The following is a 22,965-nucleotide window of genomic DNA, read 5'->3' on the forward strand; positions in this document are numbered from 1 at the left end:
AAACGATTTTAAAAGGATAATTATTTAGCTTTGTGTCCTTAATAATAATCATAATAATAAATACATTTCATTCATTGTGACATGAATTTTGAAAGAGGTGAGAATGAGCTTTTTCTTTTCTTTGTCTATTGTCCTGACATGTTCAGTTTCGTTGATTCAAAATCAAGGGAAAGTTTGTTTTGTTAAAGAACATGCAGACAAACACTGAAGCTTCTCTGACCTGAGTTACAAAAGCTCGTGACCCCATTTTCTCCCTAATGAGCAGCCGAACAAAGAGCCATTATCTAATGAGGAAGTTTGGTCTGGTGTTAATCCACAAGCACCGTCAACATTATGTGACTAGTGAGCATGTGAGCCGGTCCTCAGTCTCCTGCCTGTTCACTGAGTCAGCGTCAGACTGGACAAGAGTTTCAGACATAAATGTCACGTGTGTTTACAAGTCGGACAAAGTGGCAGCAAAACTGAACCCGTTTATCAGGGCGCAGAAATGTTTTTATTGCTCCATGACTCGTGTTTGTTAGACTCATGGACGGAGATGTTCAGCAGCTCCAGTGATTCCCTTGAAGCCTTCAGCTGTTACTCTGAGATGCTTTTTCTTTTTATCTTACTGAGCATCTGTGTTGTTCTTTGAAGTCAACTGGGCGCCACAGAACTTTATCGTTTCATTTGTAGACAGTTTGTCTGACTGAGGATCTAAACTCATGAGATGACTCTGTAATCAACAGTTATTGATCCTCTGGGATCTATTTCTTGTGAGGCCTGGTTCAACAGCAGATGTTTCGTGTGAACGCGATATCTCAGTAACGCCTTGAGGGAATTTCTTCAAATTTCATACAAACATTCATTTGGACTCGAGGATGAACTGTTTAGACTTTGGTGGTTAAAGATCAAAGATCAAAGGTCACGGTGACCTCACAAAATACGGTTATACTCTTGTGAATATCTCAGGAGCTCTTCAAGGGAATCCCTTCACATTTGGCACAAACGTCCCCTGGCTCTGAACTGATTGGATGATTACATTTTTTAGCCATAACTCATTACGACAAAATTTAACACAAATGTTTAATATTTTATATGACTCTGGATAAACAGGGATGTAACCTGAAACTAGTGGTGGAGACAGACAACCACGGGGAGGTGGTTCTAGGACTCCATCGTTGCCGACTCCTGACTCTAATTGGCTTTTGTTGATGCTCATATTTTCCCCAGAACACACTGTGAATGTTTAAATGAAGCTTTTAAGATGGACAAGAACAGCACAATGATTTGTGTGTTGCTAGTTAAAATAGATTGTGTTTGTTCGTCACTGTAACTGAGATGAAAATATGATCGTATTTTAAAGAGTAGGTCAAAATCGGATATTTCTTTCCTTCAGTGTAATTATTCAAAAATCTTTTTTCTCTTCAGCTGACAAATAACATGAGATCCTGAAGAATCCACGCATGTTCCTGAGAGCTGTTTTAGATTCACTAACAGGGACGTTTCATTGTTTGTCTGCTGGTGGATGAAAACAAAAAACTTTTTGAACATTTGAACAAAGTGATTAGATTTTTTTTTCATTTCTACGAGCGGATGCTTCACATCTCGGGGGTTTTAAGTGCACACACCCATGTTTTTGCACATCCAGCCACAGTGAGGATGGGGAGGGGGACTGAGGGGACCAGATGGAAGCAATGATGGATGGGCGGAGAAGTGGGACGTATAGAAGAAAAAGAGACGCAGCGAACAGACCTTTCGGACTACTTGGATGAAGTCCTTGGCGCTCTGTGGGCTGCGGCCTTGCAGCTGGCGTGTGCAGGCCTCTAAGGAAGAAGCGTGGGCTACAATCAGCACGTTGTTTCCTACGGAGAGTGGAAACCAAGGCAGGATGCAACATCAGCAGAGGAACAAACACATGAGAATGTAAAACAACAAAGTAAAAGCTCTCCTACACAAACTCAACAACCTGTTACAGAACTCTCCAGGAGCTCGGCTGCGTGTCTCTCACCAGTGTTTTTGCAGTCTGCCAGGATGTCTTTGGTCACTTGGTAGCTCCGGCTCATGTAGTTCTCATAGGATTCGGACACAGTGAGCTTGCTGACGGGGATCAGAGGTCTATATGGAGACAAGTACCAGTTATCAGAAAACCAATACCACATATAAAAACATAGCTTCTGTTGAGTGGAGGCTTTCGTCAGACGTGCTCTGTGGTCTGTGGTTGTTTTCAGTGAAAAAGAGATTTGACAAGTAAAACTAGTGACAGAGACTTTAGAGCTCCAGAGCTGTAAGAGAGGAACAAACAACACAGCTGCAGCTGCAGGTAGTAAACACTGTACAGTATGTACAGTGTATATATGTGTATATATATACAGTATATATACACGTGATCGGATGCTGCAAATGCAAAGCACACGACATGAAAACAAGATAAGCGACGTTGACAAGAGAAAAATGAAGAAGAACGGATGTAATATTTGATATTATGATATGGAATGTGTTTTTTTTTTAATGGACGTGACCTCTGAGCTCTGGATGCATTAAATACTGTGTGAATCATCACAATAAACACCTTAAGTCTTCTACTTAGCTCTCACACTTAAGCTTTCATTTCTCCTTAGCTGAGGGAGTTTCTTGAGGGTGTTGCACAGAATCTCTCAAAATGTTTCCTTAGTTACGGTGAAGTAAAAGAGATTTCTACAGCGGTAAAATTCTATTGTTTCCGTAGCGACCGTCGATTTGCTGCCATTTTTATTTCATCCTTACTTTGGTCGCTGAGGTCTTTTGTGCAACGGTTTAAATGACTGTAAGTGATTCCTTTAAGTATACGACTAAGATAAAGAGTAAACCGGAAATACTTAAGTGAACATTTTATGGAAACCTTAAGGTGAAGACATTAGGCTGTTTTTATTTTGGAAACCTTTAAGGAAAATCTTTACTACTTTACTACTACTGAGGAGTTTAAGGATTTTATTTGAGGCTGTTCCACCGTTTTGATTCTTCACATTGGAGAGAAAAAAGTGGGAAAAGACAAAGAAGTGATGATGAAACGAGCCACAGTCACAGATCAGAGGACTTCATCATGGAGCGAGATCTGTGGTTTAACCTGATTTCTTTGGGATTAACTCAGGTTTTCTGGTATCACCATAGTAACCAATGCTCTGACTACCGACCAATCAGATCACCGGAAAAAAAATGCAGCATCATTACAACAGGGTCATGACATGGACGTGACAAGTAATAAAGATCAGAAGAGACATTTTTTATTGGTCAGTAGAATCACGTTGCCTTCCATGATATTTATGTCAGTGACACATGAAATGTTTTTTCCACTATTGTTTCCACTCTGAGTTTAAAACAGACACACACAGATAATAAATGGAAATTTGCAGCATATTAATCAAACACATTCTACTATTTTTTTTTTTTACTATTTTTACTATTTAAGTTCTTTAATAATATAATGCTGGCTGTGACACATTTAATTCAAACGTCACTTTGTTTTTGTATGAAAACATCTGCAGAAGTAGCTGTAGCTGTTTTGCAGATGACAAACATATTTACGTCACTAATTACACACAGAACATATGATCAGTTGCACAGTGTGTGTTTCGCTTGTATCACCTGTACATTGTGTCCACACTGAAGTGGGCTGCAGCCAGGTCAGCTGGGGGTATCCATGCAGGGAGGGAGTTCCCAGAAACCCACTTGGTCCATTCAAACAGCCCCGGCTCCACCCTCACCTTCAGTTTACTGTCCTGCTGCAGACCTGCTCACACACACACACACACACACACACACACACACACACACACACACACACACACACACACACACACACACACGGGTGAGTGAACGTCAGAGAATCCCTGTCCCGTCATGATTGCTCTGGGAAACTCTTCTTACCTTTCAGGATGTTCTGCGCAGTCTGAACACACCGCAGGGAGGGAGAACAGTACACAAAGTCCATCACAGTGTTACTCTCCAACAGGGCCTCACCTGGAAAAACACATGTTAAATAACACACGTACACTTTATTAACAAAATGGCTCAGTCCTCTGACACCAGGTGAAACACATCGCTTGGATCTGTACAGGTGACCTACCCACTAGTCGAGCCTGTGTGGCGCCGAACACAGTGAGAGGAGTGTCCATGTCGTAGTCTCTCTGTCCTCCCCACAGTGGCAGACTGGGAGGCATGTTCAGATTGGAACGGACATATCTACCTGCCGAACAACAAAACACACACTTTCTTATTCAACTTATTTCTATAATCTACTTTTTCAAACCCTCAACTACAATGTTTTTCTCTTCGGCAGCTTTTCTCTGTCCTCTGAAGATCCTCGTAGGATGCGCTCACCTTTACTGTCTGAGCAGAGGGAGAGCCAGTGTTTGCCAAACACCACATCCATCCTCTCTCCGTGCCGGCAGACGAAAAGCGATCGCTTGGACTGCCGAGAGTGACTCCCACTGATCCGCAGGACCTGCTGGGAATAAAAAGACTTCAATAAATTAAGGGGCTTTGTGAAAATGTTTATACACAACCTCATCTATGATTGAGTTTTAATTATGTGAAACCTGCACAAAAGAAATTACCTGCATCGGATGACATATAAGACTGAGGGTGGGCGTGTCTCCAGGACTCGTGTTGTCGGGGCGTCGGCTGTCCAGCAGTCCGTCAAACATCCCTCTCTCCTTACTGGTCTTGTCACTGGGACCACAGCTGAAGAATGAATGGGAGCTGTGGAGGACGAGGAGAACGGGGCATCAGGAATAAAGTAGAAACTGTAGTGTGATTATAGATCAGGTCTAGCTTCTATATTAATACTGTGAAAGTATCAAAGCCTCAGTCCACAGAGAAACACACACAGCCTGTATTCAGAAACTGAGCCTTAAAACCAGCCGTCAGGACTTCTGGAACTTTGTGATGTCACAACAAAGCAGTCACCAAGCCCCGCCCACCTGGAACAACTCGTTTTGTTCTTTTTATTTGTAGAGTAAAGCCTAGTTACCCTTTTTGTCTGACGTAAGTGCAGGCCCAGTTTCTCATAACATTACCACACATTTGTATTCTTGTATAATTAGCACAAAACTTTCGTTTTCATTTTTAGCTCAGTTTTTGGGTTGAGGTTAGATTAAATTACATTAATAGATGTTATTTTGGTGAGAGTTACACCTGGTTTTGTTACAGCCTGCTCGTACATGAGCTCACTGTTTATGTTTTGAAACCCTCTTGTGACCTGCAATGATTTCTAAAGCAGTAAGCTGGGAGGGAAAAGTACAAATTCCCTGTGAGATCAGGCTGAAAAAAGAACTTACACCAGTCCACAGGGAAAGTGAGGCTCATATTTATGAATCCAGTTTTTCTTGGATGACGCACGTTTCTGCTGCTGCCAGTGACCATAACAACACTACATATTCATTTTGGCAATATTTAACAAGGGACAATTACTGGGGCTGTGATTCTTTTCTGTTTTAAACAGGCTGGATAACAAGTTTATTTTAAATGTCCCATATAGTCTAAAGGTCTGTGTCCATGTGTAGTGTGATTATAGATCAGATCAGCTTCTATATTAATACTGTGAAAGTATCAAAGCCTCAGTCCACAGAGAAATGCACACAGCCTGTATTCAGAAACTGAGCCTTAAAACCAGCCGTCAGGACTTCTGGAACTTTGTGATGTCACAACAAAGCAGTCACCAAGCCCCGCCCACCTGGACCCACCATCCAAACCTTGCAGGATTTGGTTTCTCTGAGTGTTTTTACCTGAAATCTGCTATACTTTTATTGGATCACTCAGAAAACAGTCAGCCAATCAGAAGAGAGACTCAGAGCTTCCTCTCTTCTGATTGGCTCACCGACCTGTTGTAACTAGAGCTGCAGAGAGAAGCCTGAGAGAGGAGAAGTAAAACTACACTGAGATGGTTTTTGGTTCTTAAAACCACTAATAAATCTTCTTATGGATCAACACTTCAAATAAAACACATGGAGCTTTTATATTAACATGTATCATTTTAAACTGTCTAAACATCGGCTTTTCATTTGATAGGAAAAAGGTTTCCTTTTACTGATTTATTATAGTACGAACAACGTGTGACAGAGGACGACATGTACATGTTTGTTGATTGATTATAAAAAGATACGTCAAAATCAAGAGGGTGGAGCCTGAATCTGATCAGCAGGTGACATAGAAATACATTTTGATATTTCTTGAGAACATTTTGAAGTCGTGGTTACTTTATTAAAGGTTAAGGAGTCACCAAAATTATTAGGACTCACCCTCTGGGAACAAGAGTGTTCAAACTACATTTCATCTGGGTAAAAAAAGAGTGGGCTTCTCTGCTCACCCATGGAAGACCCAGGTGTCAGACTCATCGGCCAGGCTGACGTAGTTCTCAGGCAGCAGGCCGGACAGCCCGGATGCGAGCGAGGTCCCGTACACCCAGCCCTCACTGGTGCTACTCTGCTCCACCGGAGACATGAAGACAAAATCCCCGGGAACCAGCTCCAGCTCGTCCTCATTCTGAGGCATGTAGGGATACATCACCCGCAGGGTCTGCACACGTGACACGCAGAGTTACTGACATTCATAACAAATCGATATCTGTGATCTCGTTAGTTTGAATAAAAGCTACCTCATGGTTAGCAAAACGGATGTCCCGGGAGAACAAGACAGCCAGCCAATCACAGCCCAGCTTGACTTCGATGCCCTTGGCCAGTTTCTCCAGCGATGGGAGGTGATCGGTGGGGAAGTTGTAGGCCAGAGTGACGTGGAGCTGCTTCTTGTGAGGCTCCACATGGACCTCTGCATGATGAAGAAGATCATCGGTTTCTGCCGTTAAAACCCATTTTCATCAGTGCTCAGTGAGATCAACTACATCATAAAAAGTGACACACTGCATATTGTTGGATCGAATTGCTCATAATCTCATTGTATCTTTATTTTCATGTTAAAATAATTTACCATAAATGAACCTTCCCAATAATCACTGCACTTTGTCTGTATTGTAAAAATGCCACTGTGTCCTGCCCAGTCAGGATCTGGTCATGGCTGGTATATATAAAAACATGATTGATGGGTTTACTATAATTTCGTAGAAGTCCTCGCCAATGGCATTACAAAGTGGGAGGGGCTATTTTGGGAGCCCCTGACAGTCCCATTCATTTTTTCCACAGACAATGTTATGTAATTCTCAGTTGGAGGATGTGTACGGCTTAAATCGGCAGGAAACCTCCCGGGTCATTCCCCGCTGGATCGCTGTGCTAATTGAGGGTTTGTGATGTGCCACGCCTTATGTGAAAGGTTTGTAGCCTGTCTGTCTGCACGCCTCCACGCCAGTCACGCTTGAGCCCCACAACCAAGGGCAAACCTGGATGTCTTTCCCCCCTCGCCTCAGCTCCCAAGCTTGTGTCAAATAAAAGACTTGTACCTGTTAGTCTGTAGCAGTGGGTGTTTTTTCTCCTCGATGGAGATATATGGACAAAATCTTGACATGTGAAAAGGCTTAAACCTGCCATCTAAAATCATATTCTGTTCTTTTTATTCTTCTCGGAGGAGATGAAGGCGGCGGCGCCTGGGTAACCACGCAGCTGAGATCACTCTGTGTTCACTAATAAAGAGTTTACACTGAGAGAAAGTCTAGAAAATTATGCTATTTTGATGACACGCTCAGATCTGTATCTTTACCGTGAAGCAGAAATGTGACGGAGCATTAGCGCTAACACCACAGCCTCTAATCTGATTTGGCACTTAGTGGCCTGAAGTAGCGTTTGGCAGCCAGTCTCATTTTCTCCTGTGATTTAAAAACAGTCACAGTGACAGACGGAGCGAGCGCTTCAATAACCCGACACGACGACCGTCCACAGCAGGAAACCTGGTCACCACACGTCACACAGTGAGTGTGGTGAACTGATGTTGACACGCTGTAAACACTCCACAACATAGTGATGAAGAAAGACAGTGAAGAAGAGGAGATGTGCAGCTCAGTGCTACAAACCCAGGGCATTGTGGGTACGTGGTTCCTACCTGCCTTCCTCGCAGCCTCTGTGGCAAAGTCGGCTGCAAACTGCTTGAGGACGTCGGCCACCTGCTCCTCCACAAAGAGGCCGATGAAGTTGGAGGATGTGTAGAGCTCCAGGGGCAGCGGGCTGGGAAAGCGACCCCGCCACTGCTGTACGGTGGCCTGGAGGGCCTCGCAGAGAGCTTCTACTTTGTGGTCTGCACACTGTGTGGACGGAAAAAGACAGAAACCATCATAAGACATGGAATATGCAACATTGCTGTTTTCATTTATCTGTTAAAGTGATGTTTTTTAACCACTGACATAAAACTCACAGACCACCTAACATCCCCACAACCAACAGGGACACTCTTCGGTTGTATCGTGGCGAGCTTGGGAGGAAACATCACACCCGGGACACCTGAGTTTTTTTTTTTGAGCATTTTCATTTATTGGAAACAACAATTAGATGTGGAGTGTGGGGATGGAGAGTCGGGGAATGGCATGCAGCACAGAGTCTGGTCTGCGGCCATGTGTTTTGCGCCCTCACCACTCTGTCATCAGGTCGCCCCAACCTGAGGCAGCGTTTCAATCATCGGCAACTCCTGTGCCTCACACACTGCACAAGTGGTGCTTTTTGTGTTAGCTCCAAAATGATCAGACACATGAACACGCACACACATCAAACACACTACGAGTCTCAGTCGTGGTGACGTTACCGGTAAGATTTGACACTTAACACTGTTGTGTATTGGAGGTCTCATTTGTTTTGATGAGTCCATGATTATGTCCGTTTTCCGTTTGATAGTTAATAGCTGATAACTGGTAAAATTTAGCACAATCCCAGGGCAGGCTAACTGTTAGCTTCATCCACATTTCTTTTCAAATTTCTTTTTTATGTAATTTTTTCTGTCTTTTTTTGTGCCTTCTGTTATATTATAGTAACAGTGAGAGAGACAGGGAAGTGGCATTGACCGCGCTCTACCAGGTGAGTCACCGAAGCGTCCCCCCTCCCCGATATTTTCTGACTTAAATCTAAAGTGTAAACGTGTTGTCAATTTAAAACATGATATTTTGACATATGTGCTCGCGGCCCACCAGGGGTCGCTCTTTGAGAAAGGCTGCTGTAGAGATTTCTGCTGCCAGTTTTGAATGTTTGACAGAGCAAAACATCTTAGAGGTTCCCAGTGTGACCACTAGAGGCTGTTTTTAAGAGTGGGTTTTTGTTTTGTTTGTACATGAGACGAGAGACGAACATGTGAGAGCTGCGTTACACGTTCCTGCCACCAGTCTCACCTTGTTCTACCAGTTTACAGTTGATGGAGATATTGTGCAAAGGAATGTAGAAATGCACCGGCAGAAGTGTATTGTAAATAACCTGGATGTAAACATGCAGGAGAGATACACACATCATGTTTTGGTGAGTAACACTGAATGTAAACAAAACTGTGTTTGCTTATAAGAAAGGTCCGCAGGCCCCTTTAAGTTGGCGCTCTACAGTTATTCCTATTTACTTACGTGCTGCATGTGAAGTGTGTTGCAGGATAAAACTGGTACAAATGAAAATTTTAGATATAGAGAGGATCACTAATGTGGTCACACAACCTTGTGATTTCTTTTCTTAGCACAAATGAGTTTTTCTGGCTCTGAATTCAGACCTGAGTCGTGTTACAACATTTAGAAAACTGTCACGAGGTCCAACCTGGTGAGACTGCCGTCGTGACTATAGCTCTGTCAAAATGCCATCACATCATCATGCTGAGGTTCATGTCAGAAAGAGGCGAGGACAAAGACGAGAATCACGCAAACAGAATCCAGCTGATATTTACTCCGTCTGGGTCACGACCTTAAAACCTTTAACGACCTTTAACCATCGGCCTTCATCAAAGTTCAGTTGATGCATTCAGCTCACCATGAAGAACTGGCAGAGAGTGATATGAGGGAAAATGTTGTGGGCTTTGTTTTTGCCACAAGTGACCCGGCTCTGCTGCCAGAAGTGGGAGAGCTGGTTCTGTAGCGGTCCACTGGGTCGCAGGTAGAGGACGAACTCCCTGGGCAGAGGGTCGTCCAGGAACGGGTCGTCCACGTGGGAAAACAGCCTGCGAGAGAGACGGAAGTAAATGGAGTCAAGGAAAAGAGCAGGACACGATGCCTTTGTTCTCTTTTAATATTTAATGCTCAGCTTTACCCCTGTGGCACAAATAAAACCTCAAAAGATGAACCGGGCAGAATTGCACAGTCCCGAATGCAAATGATTTCAGCCTTACGACCGGTTCACAGCGGCCGGCACATTTCAGCCCTTCAGCTCCTTTATAATTGGAACATCTTCTGTCTTGAACTGATATTCTGGGACACAAAACTTTCCGCCTTGTCTGCCTGTTTGCTGCTAACATTGTTCTCTCCCTGCAGCAATGACAATTCAAGATTTCATAAGATCTTATTTGCTATAGAATAATTAAATACATGCACATGGTTTAATGGGCAAAAACAGGCTTTATTTTCAACACGTCTTTCTGTACTTAATGGGGCACCCCAAGGTTCTGTGTTTAGCCCACTTTCATTTTGTCTTTAAATATATTTAGGTGTTAATGTGCATGAACTGGTGCTCATTGCTATTTTAGTGGATCCTCTCTCTCATATTAACTTCATAAACTAGAGTCTCCCTTAAATATTTTATAGTCTGGGCTCAGTCTTCTCAAACCTGTGGTGAATGTAGATAAAACTAAATTGAGTTTGACTGACTGATTTGATTTCTGCAGACACCGTGCACACTGTTACCACTCAGGGGAAGACAATAGAGTTGATATCTCTTGCAAATATCCATAAAATGTTATTTGGCTTGACACAATGGGAAACTGAAGTTAGGTTGGTCTCCATCCACTATGTCAATGGAACATTTTTATTTATAAAGCAAATTACAGGGCGGACACAGAGACAGATGGCCATTTATGTTTACATTAGAAGAAGAAGAATCCTGTATTGTCCCAGTAAGTTTTACAGACACGTTCAAACCTATGGTTAGTTTTGATTCTCCAGTTAATCTGCCTGTGTGTCTTTGGACTGTGGGAGGAAGTCGGAGAAAACACACACAGGAACAAGGAGAACATGTAAACCTTTGTTTTATTTCATATACTTCATCTTGCAGTTGTGATCTAAAATCATGAGACATATATTCAATGTCTGGGTCTAATGTTCAGACTTTCATGTTTTCTGCTCCAAACACCTGGAATAGTCTGTAGACTGTAAGTTCACTGGTTAATTACTCCATCCTTAATTGTATCTCTTTTAAATCTTAGTTTATTGAGTATTATTATCTGCTCTTAGTGTTGCTTCATCATTTTCTGTATTGTCTGTAACTTTTTACATCTTGGGCAGGTCTCCCTTACAAAGGACGTTTCCAACCTAAATGGGACTTAATTGATTAATTGAAGAAACAATTAAATTAAGAAAATTATTATTATTATTAATTTTGTTATTATGTAACGTATTGCTATTGAGTTTGCATTCAGGTGTATGATTATAGCATTCAGTGCTTTCCGGAGGCATGGAAATATATCAAAAATAGAACGTTAAGATGACATTAAAATGCATTGCAAACTATTTAAATACATAAGATGAGGCAGAAAACTAAGAGCAACATTTTAAATAAATAAAAGACATTAACAATAATAATATGCACAACATTAAAAAGATGTTATATATGTGATTTATTTCTTATAAGCTGCAGCCTTTTTTTAAGGCCTGATTTAAATGAGCTGACAGTTTCATCAGATCTCAGGTGTTCAGGAAGTTTGTCCCACAGGTGAGGAGCAGAGAAACTAAAAGCTGCTTCAGGCTGAAGGGATATACAACCTGCGACTTTTACAGACAGACTTTTACAACCCTTCTACAGCAGAGGGCAGTATAACACACTTTTTCCTGGGGCCTGTGTTGTGTATATGTGAATGTACTGTATACACACATTTGTTATTTAAACTTACCAGTCACATGCTGCTTGCACACTCCGACCTCCTGTTGACACCAGAGCTTTCAGTCTGTAACACAGAATTAAGACTTCAACAACTCTGAGACTGTTCACATACAAACTATCCATCTACTGTATCTTCTGAAGTAACAGTTTAACAGTGAGAGCAATGTGGCAACTTCTTCTACACAGCAGAGGAAACACAGTGATGTCCTTCTCCGTACGGGAGTTTGTATCCTCGGGACTTTTCCGGCAGCAGATTGCAAATAAAAGGAGAACTGTTCAGCTTCCACACCTATGTGGAAACTCTGACTATAAAAACAGCTAGAGATGCGAGTGAGGGCTTTAAAGGAGGAGAAGAAAATATGGAAAAGGTTCAAAGTTGTTGACTGAACAGAAATGCCATTGGAGTTGGGTACGGTGTCACTGGAAAAAGAAAAACTGGTGAATTATTCAAGTCTTTTCTGGTTTGACGGCCTCAAAAGAATAAATAGAAATTCAGCAACTCAGACAGAAAAACACTGTAATGTCAAATGGAAATGTGTTTTTTTTTCTCTTAGTATGTAGTTAGAGCTCAGAGAAAACTTCTGTTGGCAGTGGTGGAAGTAACAACCTACGTTTCCTGTCAATGCTAAAATTACAACTAAAAGCTTTTGTATGCGTTTGTGTTTCTAAGTTATTAATGCTTTTACTTTAAGTTTAGACAGATTTGTTTTTGCTTTTAACTTTTAACACATCAGACACAAGTAGATAGAAAATTACATTTGTATGACGTTTGGAAGAAGATTGAGGAAATATATGTAGAATTAATTTTAAAGCTGCAATAATTGATATTCAACAAGCAGTGAAACAACATATTATCACCTTTGTGAAGGTGTGTTCATTGACTTTGCTAGCAGTTAGCTATTTACACATTCAGCAGAAATGGAGCATTTGCGTTAGCATTAGCATTTGCGCTAATGCATCCAATATTCACTCTGCTTCTACTTTGCTCTGTAGTTGTTAAATGCTTTACTACGTTCACTAGCAAGACACTAACTTTGTCTGTCTGGGTTTGTGATGTACAGTTTATCAGAGCTTCTTCTCTACAAATATTTGGCTGTTGTTGGAAACAGCGTTGATGAGATGATGAATTTCAACCAAACTGTAAAGTTGTGCTCCCTGTGGGTTTGTCAATGTGGGCGACACCTTGTCACACTGCACTGTCATTTCATTCATTGTTAATATAAAAATATTGATTGTTGCAGCTTTAATCTGATAATATCTTTTAAAAAATATATAATTCAGTCATTTTATTATTACCTTGGATACTAGCTTGATTAATATTATATGCTATGTTAGCTTTCCAGATAGCTTTGGTAAGTTTGGATGTATTTATGTGTATTCATGTATTTTCACAGCGACTTCTGTATAACATAAATAGCACACCCCACCAGCCTGAGACAATGACTGGCCTGAAGCCACAAAATGACAGGCTCATCTTCTGCAGAAGCGCCATAAGCAGATATCTGTTCACACATACGACTGAATGTTTTGTATGTTTTCGGTCTCATATCTTATTTAAATGTTACTTGTGATGTGTTTTGTGACGACGCTTGAGTCTAACACAGTTCTTCTGTTTATTGCAAGTGTTGTTGGATACTTTTTTTTTTTTTTTTTACAGACAAACATTTTGACCTGTGAAAGCGGGAAAAGCACAGGTGTAATTATTAGCATTTAAAATGGCTCCTCTCCATTTAACATCCCTGTAAACCAGTTTATATAATTCCAGGGACTTCGAGCTGTACATGTAAGAATATTATCAGTTACTCCTGTGTTTTACCAGCATGTTGTGATAATATTGAATTATGGGAATGGGAATTTCATAATAATTAAACATTTTTACACTCAACAGTTGTATAATGACATGAATCAACAATCTGACATGTCTGAGTTCATATTTCAGTAAATGTATTTTATTTTCAACCACAAACAGCTTTAAGCACGATGATGTCAGTCTGTTGGTCGGTGCATCCACTACTGACTAATTTCAGCCCAGGGTGAAATTACTCAATGAATTTAAAGTGCATTGCTTCAACATTTGTTCCATGTTTACAGTGTGGTAGCTGTAGCAGAAAAACCTATGTAATTTTGTTTTCTTTTCCAATGAAACGCACCTATTCTAAGGTAACAACACTTTCATTTTTCATTTTTCCACTTGCATCTTTAGATTCGAAAGGTCAGACAGTATCAGTGAGTAATTGTAAATGAATGTCACACCAGGAACTGTGAGTAAAACGGAGATGACTGGCTAACAAAGTCTGGGGGCAGAACAATATGGATCATAAGTCAGAGGAGGCGACGGTTCCTCATTAGCTCCTGTGAAGATGACACACAGTGAGTGTAGGACGACTTTAACATTGATTCTTGTCATAGGAAGACTTTTCATAAAAATAGGCGATTCCTCTGAACTATAATTATAACTCCCTGTTCCTATTAAAACAGCGGTTCATCTGTACGTCACTGACGGACCTCACAGTGAATATTAAGACTGTTAATAAGAGTGCAGTGAGAATGCTGGTTTATTCATGGCTTCAATGAGGATATTTAAGTCCTGATTTTACAAAACAAACAAGGCTGCAGCAAATGGTGAAGCCAGATGTCTCAATTTTCATTACGCCGTGGCAGTTACACAAGTTTTCACTGGCGAGGCCGTGTAGTTGTATAATGCATTACCGGAGATTAAAGAGCTGTTTCAAAAGAAAAGAAGCACAGAAGAACAGAGATTCACCCATTCACGTCTCCACCCTTACTTTGGCAAAACCTGGAGGCTTTAGCGTGATGATGAGGAGGAGAAGGAAGAAGGGCACATCAGATTATTCATATTAGAGCCACAGAATCTAATTAGCCACCACTCAGAAGATAAGAACTCGTACATGCTAATGTGGTTTTATCTCTGGGGAGCGAGCAGCTTCCTCAGCACGCCATCAGATGTTGCTCCTGTGGGATGGGACGGGTGGAAGTGTGTGTGTGTGTGTGTGAATTAATGCTGACTGTATGTATTAGGTTGGATCACTTCATGTCTTTGAAAGCTCCCACTGCTACACTTGGATTAAAAACCAATGATCTACTTGTTTCGTGTGTCAATAATCTGTGTTTATAATTTTGGATGTATTATTTTATACAAACTTGGAAGTGTTTTCAGCAGATTTATTTGTGCATGTTGTTATTTAATACCTTGTGTGGTTAATATTTACTTTAAAGCTCAACTAATATTCAAAAAATATAATTAACTATGTGTAATGTGAAACTGGCAGCTTGCGGTGCACAGTAAATTATCTGGGTGATATTTGATTGATAATTGAGTCTCACTGCTCATAACAAGCCTGTTTTCAGCTGGTGGGCGACCTGCCCAGCACCAACCACAGACACAGAGAGACACTGTGCTTTTAACAATATTTTCTTGATGGTAATTTTGTTTAAAGCTCCATATTTTACATGTTTCCTGTGTTTTATTCTGAAGTGTTGATCCATAAGAAGATGTATTTGTGGTTTTAAGAACCAATCTCAGTGTAGTTTTACATCTCCTCTCTCAGGCTTCTCTCTGGAGCTCTAGTAACAACAGGTCGTGACCCGGTGGGATATTTCATAATTTCGTGGCCCTGACTTTGTTACTTCTAGTCAGAGGTGGAAACTGGTCTGTACATACAAAATACAAATCATATATATCAAGAAAAAGGAAAAACCACCCACACCTTTATATGAAACTTCACCACACACAATGAGCTCAGTAAGCAGCAGTGCTGACCACAGCAGAGATATCACACTCAGCTCACTGATGTGCTGGTGGCTGCTTGGAGTTTATGAAGGTGCTGTGTCCCACAGGTGTAGACCTACATACAATCACGTGTGTGTGTGTGTGTGTGTGTGTGTGTGTGTGTGTGTGTGTGTGTGTGAGAGAGAGAATCAGAAAGAAGGAAGAGAGAGCGAGAAGTGGCAGCTGAAAGGAGCTGTTTAACGAAGGACCAAAACCCACCAAAACACACACACACAGACACAGACACCCACACAGACACCCACACACGCACGCACACACACACACACACACGCACGCACGCACACACACACACACACACACACACACAGACACCCACACACACACACAAACACACACACACACACACACACACACACACACACACACACCACACACACACACACACACACAAACCAACAAACAGCAAACCAACCCAGAGACCGAGGATAACAAAGAGGAAAGGTTTTCCGCACATTAACACCTCAGTTACATTCAGCGTTAATGATGATCAGATATCTGACCGAGAGTCATCGGTCTTTCACAACCATGTGAAAACTGAAATGGAGAAGTGGGTCCTGTGATGCATATGTCATTTAATCTGTCATCATGTTAGTCAGCATGAAAAACAGACAGAGTGCCACTAATTACAGAATGTAAATCAAATGTAGTTGTACATGTGTTTACGAGAAATTTAAAACCCACACAACCACACAGAGTCCAAACTGCTCAAAGCAATCCTAACAAACATTATTCATAATGTAGATGCCACACATGACATCATATGAATCTGACCTCTCAAACATGCCATCAACCACTGTTCGGTCTTTATTAGTCTGCAACAACTGGAAGTTCAAGAGAAAAGCAACATATGGAAAAAGTTGCTGTGTCAGAAGAGACTTTAATGGATGAATTTTAAAGATATTCTAAGTGTAAATCAGGCACATTACAAACAGTAAGCTACAAACGCTAGCATGCCTGGCTAATTAGCTTAAACTAACTATTTTCATGTAAATAAATGTTTATCAGTGTCTGACGACATTCCAGGAGAGGCCAGTGTAAACAGTGGATTAAAAGGTGTGATTGCAAATGTTAGCATGTCCGGCTAACTAGCTTACTACCTGCAGTAGCAATCTAACCCAGTGCTACTCTAACGCCAAGGCATATAAGAAGAAAGAAAGAAGCCCAATCCACAAGCAGCATATCCACTGTGTGGTATTTCCCCAATGTGTGGAAGCTCGTGCCCCAAAATGCTGCTATATCAGAGTTTAGAGTAATGTTAGCACTGTTATGTTAGCATCTGTCCTGTTCTGTTGTGTATGAGGAAGCTAACGCTCCAGCAACCCAGGCCAAACCCGTGAAATATAGTGTTTGAAATACAAGTAATAAATCATTAACCTCTATCTTGTCCATGTATGTTCATCATCATGTTTACAAGGATTAACTAGCTCTTCTGAGATCACATTAATCAGCTGGTGAGGACGCTGTTGCTACCTATTAGCTTTAGCCTTTTGACATCACGTACTTAGTCATCAATTTATGTTCTGCCATTGTTATCATTGTAGTTTGCATATGTGAGACTGGAAATCTTGAAAAGCATAGCAACAGTAACTATGGGGTTGAGGCTTAGCGAGAGGTCAATAGTGACTCAGACTTTAAGCAGCTGTAACATTTCATGAAGTACAGTTCTCGAGAAAAAAGAAAGCCTCTGGCAAACATGAATTCAAACTTTTCTTCTACTCTGGTTGATTGATGGACACAGAAAATAAACACAGCAATGAGCAGTTGCACCAAAGACAAATAATTACACTACACAATTTTTCTTTAGGCCTCAGGTGATCGTTAGAATAATCATCACTGTGAGAATATAATATTCTCGTAACGATGCAAAGTGTGACAAACCCTCAACACCAACATCCAGGAGTCCCAAATGTGGTTGAGGTTGTCAGCACGCAAGCTGTGTAGTCAAATCACACCACGATCACAGGAAGTTCTAGCAGCTCTAAAGAGTAAATGTGCTGACACCTTTCAGTCCACAGCTCCAAAGGCAATCCTCAAACACAGTGGCTTCACCAAATTACACTCATCGTTGCACAACGGCCTTTAATTACATCATGTTTCTAAGAAAACGGTGCACAATCATCAAGGAAGTTGCAGTTAAACCATCAACAACACTTCTTCATGCTGAGTCCTGCCTCCTCGGTTTATGACTCCATGTTCAGAAAGATGAGAGCGACAGCGTGAGTAAAACACTAGAAGAACTTTTTGGATCAGTGCTCAATGAGCAGATGAGTCACGACGTGCTGGCAGCACAGCACCTGTTAGTCTGGTGAGAAGCAAAACTGCATTCCACGGTAAGGCGCTCACAGGTGGCGGCAGCTGCGTCTCAGTTTGCATCTTTCAGTCCCCTCATGATTCTGCTCTGAGAGAATCCTGAGGAATCATGTTCGTGGCCTTGAGCTCACGGGGCCAAAGCTGAAGCTGAAGCGACGCTGGGTCAAGAAGCAAGACAATCACGGCTGAAGATCAGGACATTTAGATCCAGATCCTTGTTCATGCAACTCCTGCTTCAAAGCAAACACACGTTACTGAGCTGAGGTGGATGTAGTCGAAACACAACGAAGCGAGAGACAGAACTGCTGTTCAGTGTTCAGTTGCAGTTTCTGCTGCTGAACGTGGTGTAAGAAGTTGCTGAATCTAAAGGAGGCATTACCTTAGCTCACAGGGAAATGTGGTGTTGCATAACTTACCTTGATAAATAAATCATCTAAGAATTAAAGGTGCAATAACTATATCATATTTTATAGTGTGTATTTTTGTTGTCTCTTTACTAGAGATGATGTTGTTGCAGCTTCGGTTCGTTTTAGAGTTTAAATGATGTAAAAATACAGAATCAGATTAAAGACTTGGGTTTCATTTCTTTCAGATTTAAAAAGTGATGTTTTATTGATAAACTGGAAGAACCTGGAAGAGCTAGGAAGAACTGCTTTTGGCTTTTTAGCACCATCCACCTGGAACTCATTATAAAGCACTTTTAAAAATGAATTCCTTGGTGCCTTTTGGTCATTTTAGATTCTGAATCTCTGACGTTTTAACTTGTGTTTTGTACCTGTTTTAATTGATTCTTGTCATTACATTATTCATTAATTGTATTTATATGTTTTTTTTAATTTGATGTCCTTTTTTAACTGGTATTTTTATCTACTCTACAACATTGTAAATGAGGGCTTTGGCCTCAATGATCTTCGAGTTTAAATGAAAATAATTAAATCATTTTTTTAATTTTTACCCTCTCCATTATGATTTCACTGAGCAGTTTCCCACTTTTGAAGCAGAATTGTTCATGACACGTGATTGTTTGTGCTGTAACTGAATGACCTTTGCTCCATATGTTTTACTTTTTGGTCCCTGCAGATTCATTTTAGTTCCTACCTGCCTTTTTTGTTGTTTCTTTTGTTTGTTTCTGTTTCAAGAAGAAAAACAAAAGCACCCTGCAACTAATGCATTGGGATTCCCCTTTACAACCTCCTTTAGTTCTAGCTGCCTCTCAGGGTTTTCATAGCTGTGGGTTGTTGTTTCATAAGGCAAACCCTAAGCTGAGTCAAACATGTCGATTAGAGGCTCGTGGGGACTCGAGGAGGATCCCGTGTAAACACGGCAGGGAGCTTTTTTTGGGAGCAAACTAATTTCAGTTTGACTCATGACAGAAATCAAACCTAATATGTTCAGAAAGCTGATGGCGGAGCAGCCTGGCCTGAGGTTTGCTGATCAAAGTGGGGACTGATCAGTGGAACGGAGAGTCGCCTCGCTACACGGCCCCAAAAGGCCAGCTATTCACCACTCCCTCCGTCTTCATGATGACAGTGCAACTCTGCACACACACGCTTTCAACCCTCCACACTCACTTTAATGTCCAGGAGGAGAAGTCAGTGGCTTCAAGCTCCTGCAGTCGCAGCGTAAAATCCAGCTGTCAGCTGAAATATCCTCAGGACCGTGATTTCTTTATCTGATTTTCCCCCGGTTTGTGCAGAGACTGTTTCTCAGGAAAACACTGGAGGGACGCTCGAAGAGCTGACATGTTTCAATAACACCACTTCCTGCTCGTTTTCACTGCTACATTTTTAGTTATTTGGAAGACTGGTGGTTAAATCCTGTTTCCCAAAGATAACACCAGTTTTACAGCACAGCCACAAATTATGGAGCAGAAAATGACAGAGCAACTACAGTGACGAACATGTACGAACCATCAAAGCAAATAAAGTTAGCTTTGATGCTAATGTCAACTGGTCACTGTAAGAAACAGCAGAGTAGAAAATATCACTAGGGTTTCAACCAGGTGGGCTCACACTGGACTCAAACTGCTGCTAGCCAGTAACTTGGGGTGTGCATGCAAAATATTTTATTTAGAGTTGATCACACGTTTTTCTAGTTATGTCTATTTTGCAATTTTCATCATTTCCTCTACACGAGTGAGTTTGCTTTCTGTGTTGGCATCACAAAGGCTCTTGGTTTATGCTAATTTGCCATCAGAACCACAGTTAGATGATAAGACTGTTTCATTTTATGTGTTTGTTCAGTGTAGGACCTGTTTAGCCTAGCTTAGCTCATAAAATGAATTATTATATATCTTTTTAAAACAATACTAAGGTGATAAGTCTAAGTCTCTTTATCCAGACAGCATTTATTCTTTCAGTTCAGTGTTGAGCTATATTTTAGATCAGTTTTGTTTTCTAACATTATCATCTAAATGCTGTTTTAAAGTCTTGTTTCCAATACAAGCAACACAGTTCTACAAGATAAATAATTATGTATTTATTATGTTCATATTTTGTGTATATTTATATAATTTCACACAGTATATATTGAATATATTTAACCTGACATAAACTGGAATACTGGAATTGGCATTTAAATACCCGACATGTTAAACTTTTAACTCATAGACTATACTGTAAACTCCAACCCGGTTGCTAAAACTCTTTAAATTACATTAATAGCAGCTGTGTGTATCTTGCTACAACGAAGCTACAACACTTCGAGAAGAATGTCCAATAATAAAAGTGCATCAAATCCATAATGATTGATTACACTGACGGGTAAATATCTCTACAGATGCATCAATTAATTGGTGGCGATAATGATTGATGGTTCACAATTAACCAGCAACAATTTTGATAATTCTAAATTCTAACTTTTCATAATTTGTTGACATTTTGAGATGAATCGATTAACTATAAATAATCAATAGTGAAAATGATTGTTACCTGCAGCTTTAAATATCAGAATGGTAAAAGGCCAATATCAGCCGAACGTTTTTGTCGTACTGTGATGGTTACCACTCCCTGTGATAAAACCACTGCTGCACAGCTGTTTCAACTCTCTCCACCTGTGAGTATACAGAACCGTGTGGGTTGAGAGCTGACTGAATAAAAGGTCTTTGTAGGAAAATGTCCCTTGATGATGATTTTCCCCCCATCACTAAAAGAAAAGAAAATAATCTACAGTAACTAAACACAGGCTGTGAGAGCCTCACCGCTTTGTCTCAAATTTAAAATAAAGAGTGCGGAGGTTGTTTCCCCCTAAAGCTGCTGAAGCCGTTCACTCATCAAACTCATTTTGTGAAACATTACATTACACACACACACACACACACACACACACACACACATTACAATCACTTTCTGGCTCAAAGCAACTATTTGTAAATATGTGTACTGTGACATGCAATAGCTCTAAATATTTCTACCACCTAATTAACTCATACAGAGTCAATCTATCACCTTAAAGACATTTATTGTGAGAAAACCACTTGCTTGTTCTCGCCCACAGAGATGTGAAAGCAAGTTTTCCAACCATAGAGAGATCCTCTGTTAACAGCTCGACTCACAGAGAGACAGGAAGAGAAACAGACAAGGCAGCAAGCAACACGCCCACGCAACACAACACCGCTCAGACCCATATATCATGCAGCACAGTGTTTAACTGTAAAACTTACACTAAGTACATTACAGCTCGGACTATAAGACAATAGGTAATGATAATAAACAACATACATAAATAAGTACAAGAGGCATTAATATGAACAATGGTTTGAACTTTACACGAAGCCTGAGGAAGTGGGGGCAGAGGTTGGAAAATCTATGTGTCCTGGTTTAGCAGGTTTTCAGATAAAAATATTCTAAATATTATCAGTGTAAAATGTAAATGTGGTCAAGAATAGGCTCCCACCAGTTTGCAGCAATATATAATTGTACATGATGCATGTCTGCTGTGTGGGATTATTGACAGAGATGTGTGCAGAGGTTTGTAGCCTGTAGTACTGAGCTGCACAGTCAGCTGACCTCTGTGTTAAGCTGTGGTTTATTAAACAATGCAATGTAATAATTATCGAAGGGTAACGCAGATGCAAAATGCTAATTATGATGCATGGATGAACAAATGGGTGGTGTTTTTTATGAGCTATATAAGCAAAGGTGGAAGTAAAATATTCTTAGCAACCATTAAAAACAGCAGTGGAAAGCAACCGTTTTGTTCTATTTCTATCACTAGTTTTCTTCTCCTGAAGTTGTCATGCTAACCGGTTAGCTCACTTTCTGATACAGAGTCACTGTAGCTTCCAAGCTGCCCTGAAGAAGACAGCATATTATAACCTCTTGTCTTGTAAATGCAGACCATGGCTGAAGCTCTCAGCAAGACTGGCAAGTAAACAGCTGTTAATGCTAACGCTGGCTATATAGCTTAATAATAGCTTAATTTACAAATAGCTCCTTTAAATTTCACTACAAATCTATGTCCATCATGTTGTACAAAAGGTAGACTGCTGTAATAAAGGCTACTGGTTAACAAACAGAAACTTAACATTCCTCCAGATATAGTATTCTTCTTTTTCAGATAAAAAAAGGTTAGCCTAGCTGTAGTTTGCTAACCTTTAAGCTAGTATGTCAAAACCTTCCTCTTGTTCTTTTAGTATTAGAGATGGAAAATAATCGCTACTGTATATCAATACAATAACTACAGTACTGTAACATTTGAGTCGCATGACAGTGATGTCATTTCTCCTCAAGTCAAATTTCATCATCAGTGATCTTTTGAAAAACCTCTCGTTTCCTTTCTGTTGTTAAACTACTGATTCACCCACTAGCACATAATCAATCGACATCAAAGATAATTTCAGCATGGAATTTTTTTTTTTGACCGTAGCAGCTTGATTGAATCATTGACGGGATAATTAAT

General features: G+C 40.6%; 1 protein-coding gene across 4 annotated transcripts in view; it reads right to left on the reverse strand.

The window, feature by feature from the left end:
* ubash3bb (ubiquitin associated and SH3 domain containing Bb) overlaps positions 1–22,965 on the reverse strand; it is a 51,111-nt gene that overhangs the window by 5,210 nt on the left and 22,936 nt on the right. Inside the window, exons 2-13 of one of the 4 annotated variants that reach the window (XM_056373875.1) lie at positions 11,956–12,009; positions 9,888–10,074; positions 8,002–8,200; positions 6,611–6,780; positions 6,323–6,531; positions 4,572–4,716; positions 4,336–4,462; positions 4,082–4,201; positions 3,883–3,975; positions 3,601–3,745; positions 1,988–2,094; positions 1,732–1,841 (exon numbers count right to left, since the gene is read on the reverse strand). In XM_056373875.1, the coding sequence (XP_056229850.1) occupies positions 1,732–1,841; positions 1,988–2,094; positions 3,601–3,745; positions 3,883–3,975; positions 4,082–4,201; positions 4,336–4,462; positions 4,572–4,716; positions 6,323–6,531; positions 6,611–6,780; positions 8,002–8,200; positions 9,888–10,074; positions 11,956–12,009 (1,666 nt within the window). Of the gene's footprint in view, positions 1–1,731; positions 1,842–1,987; positions 2,095–3,600; positions 3,746–3,882; positions 3,976–4,081; positions 4,202–4,335; positions 4,463–4,571; positions 4,717–6,322; positions 6,532–6,610; positions 6,808–8,001; positions 8,201–9,887; positions 10,075–11,955; positions 12,010–22,965 lie in introns of all 4 variants that reach the window. The other 3 variants (XM_056373876.1, XM_056373874.1, XM_056373873.1) reach the window with 3 other exon arrangements.

The sequence above is a fragment of the Seriola aureovittata genome, chromosome 4, assembly GCF_021018895.1.
Source record: "Seriola aureovittata isolate HTS-2021-v1 ecotype China chromosome 4, ASM2101889v1, whole genome shotgun sequence".
In the NCBI taxonomy this organism is placed as follows: Eukaryota; Metazoa; Chordata; class Actinopteri; order Carangiformes; family Carangidae; genus Seriola; species Seriola aureovittata.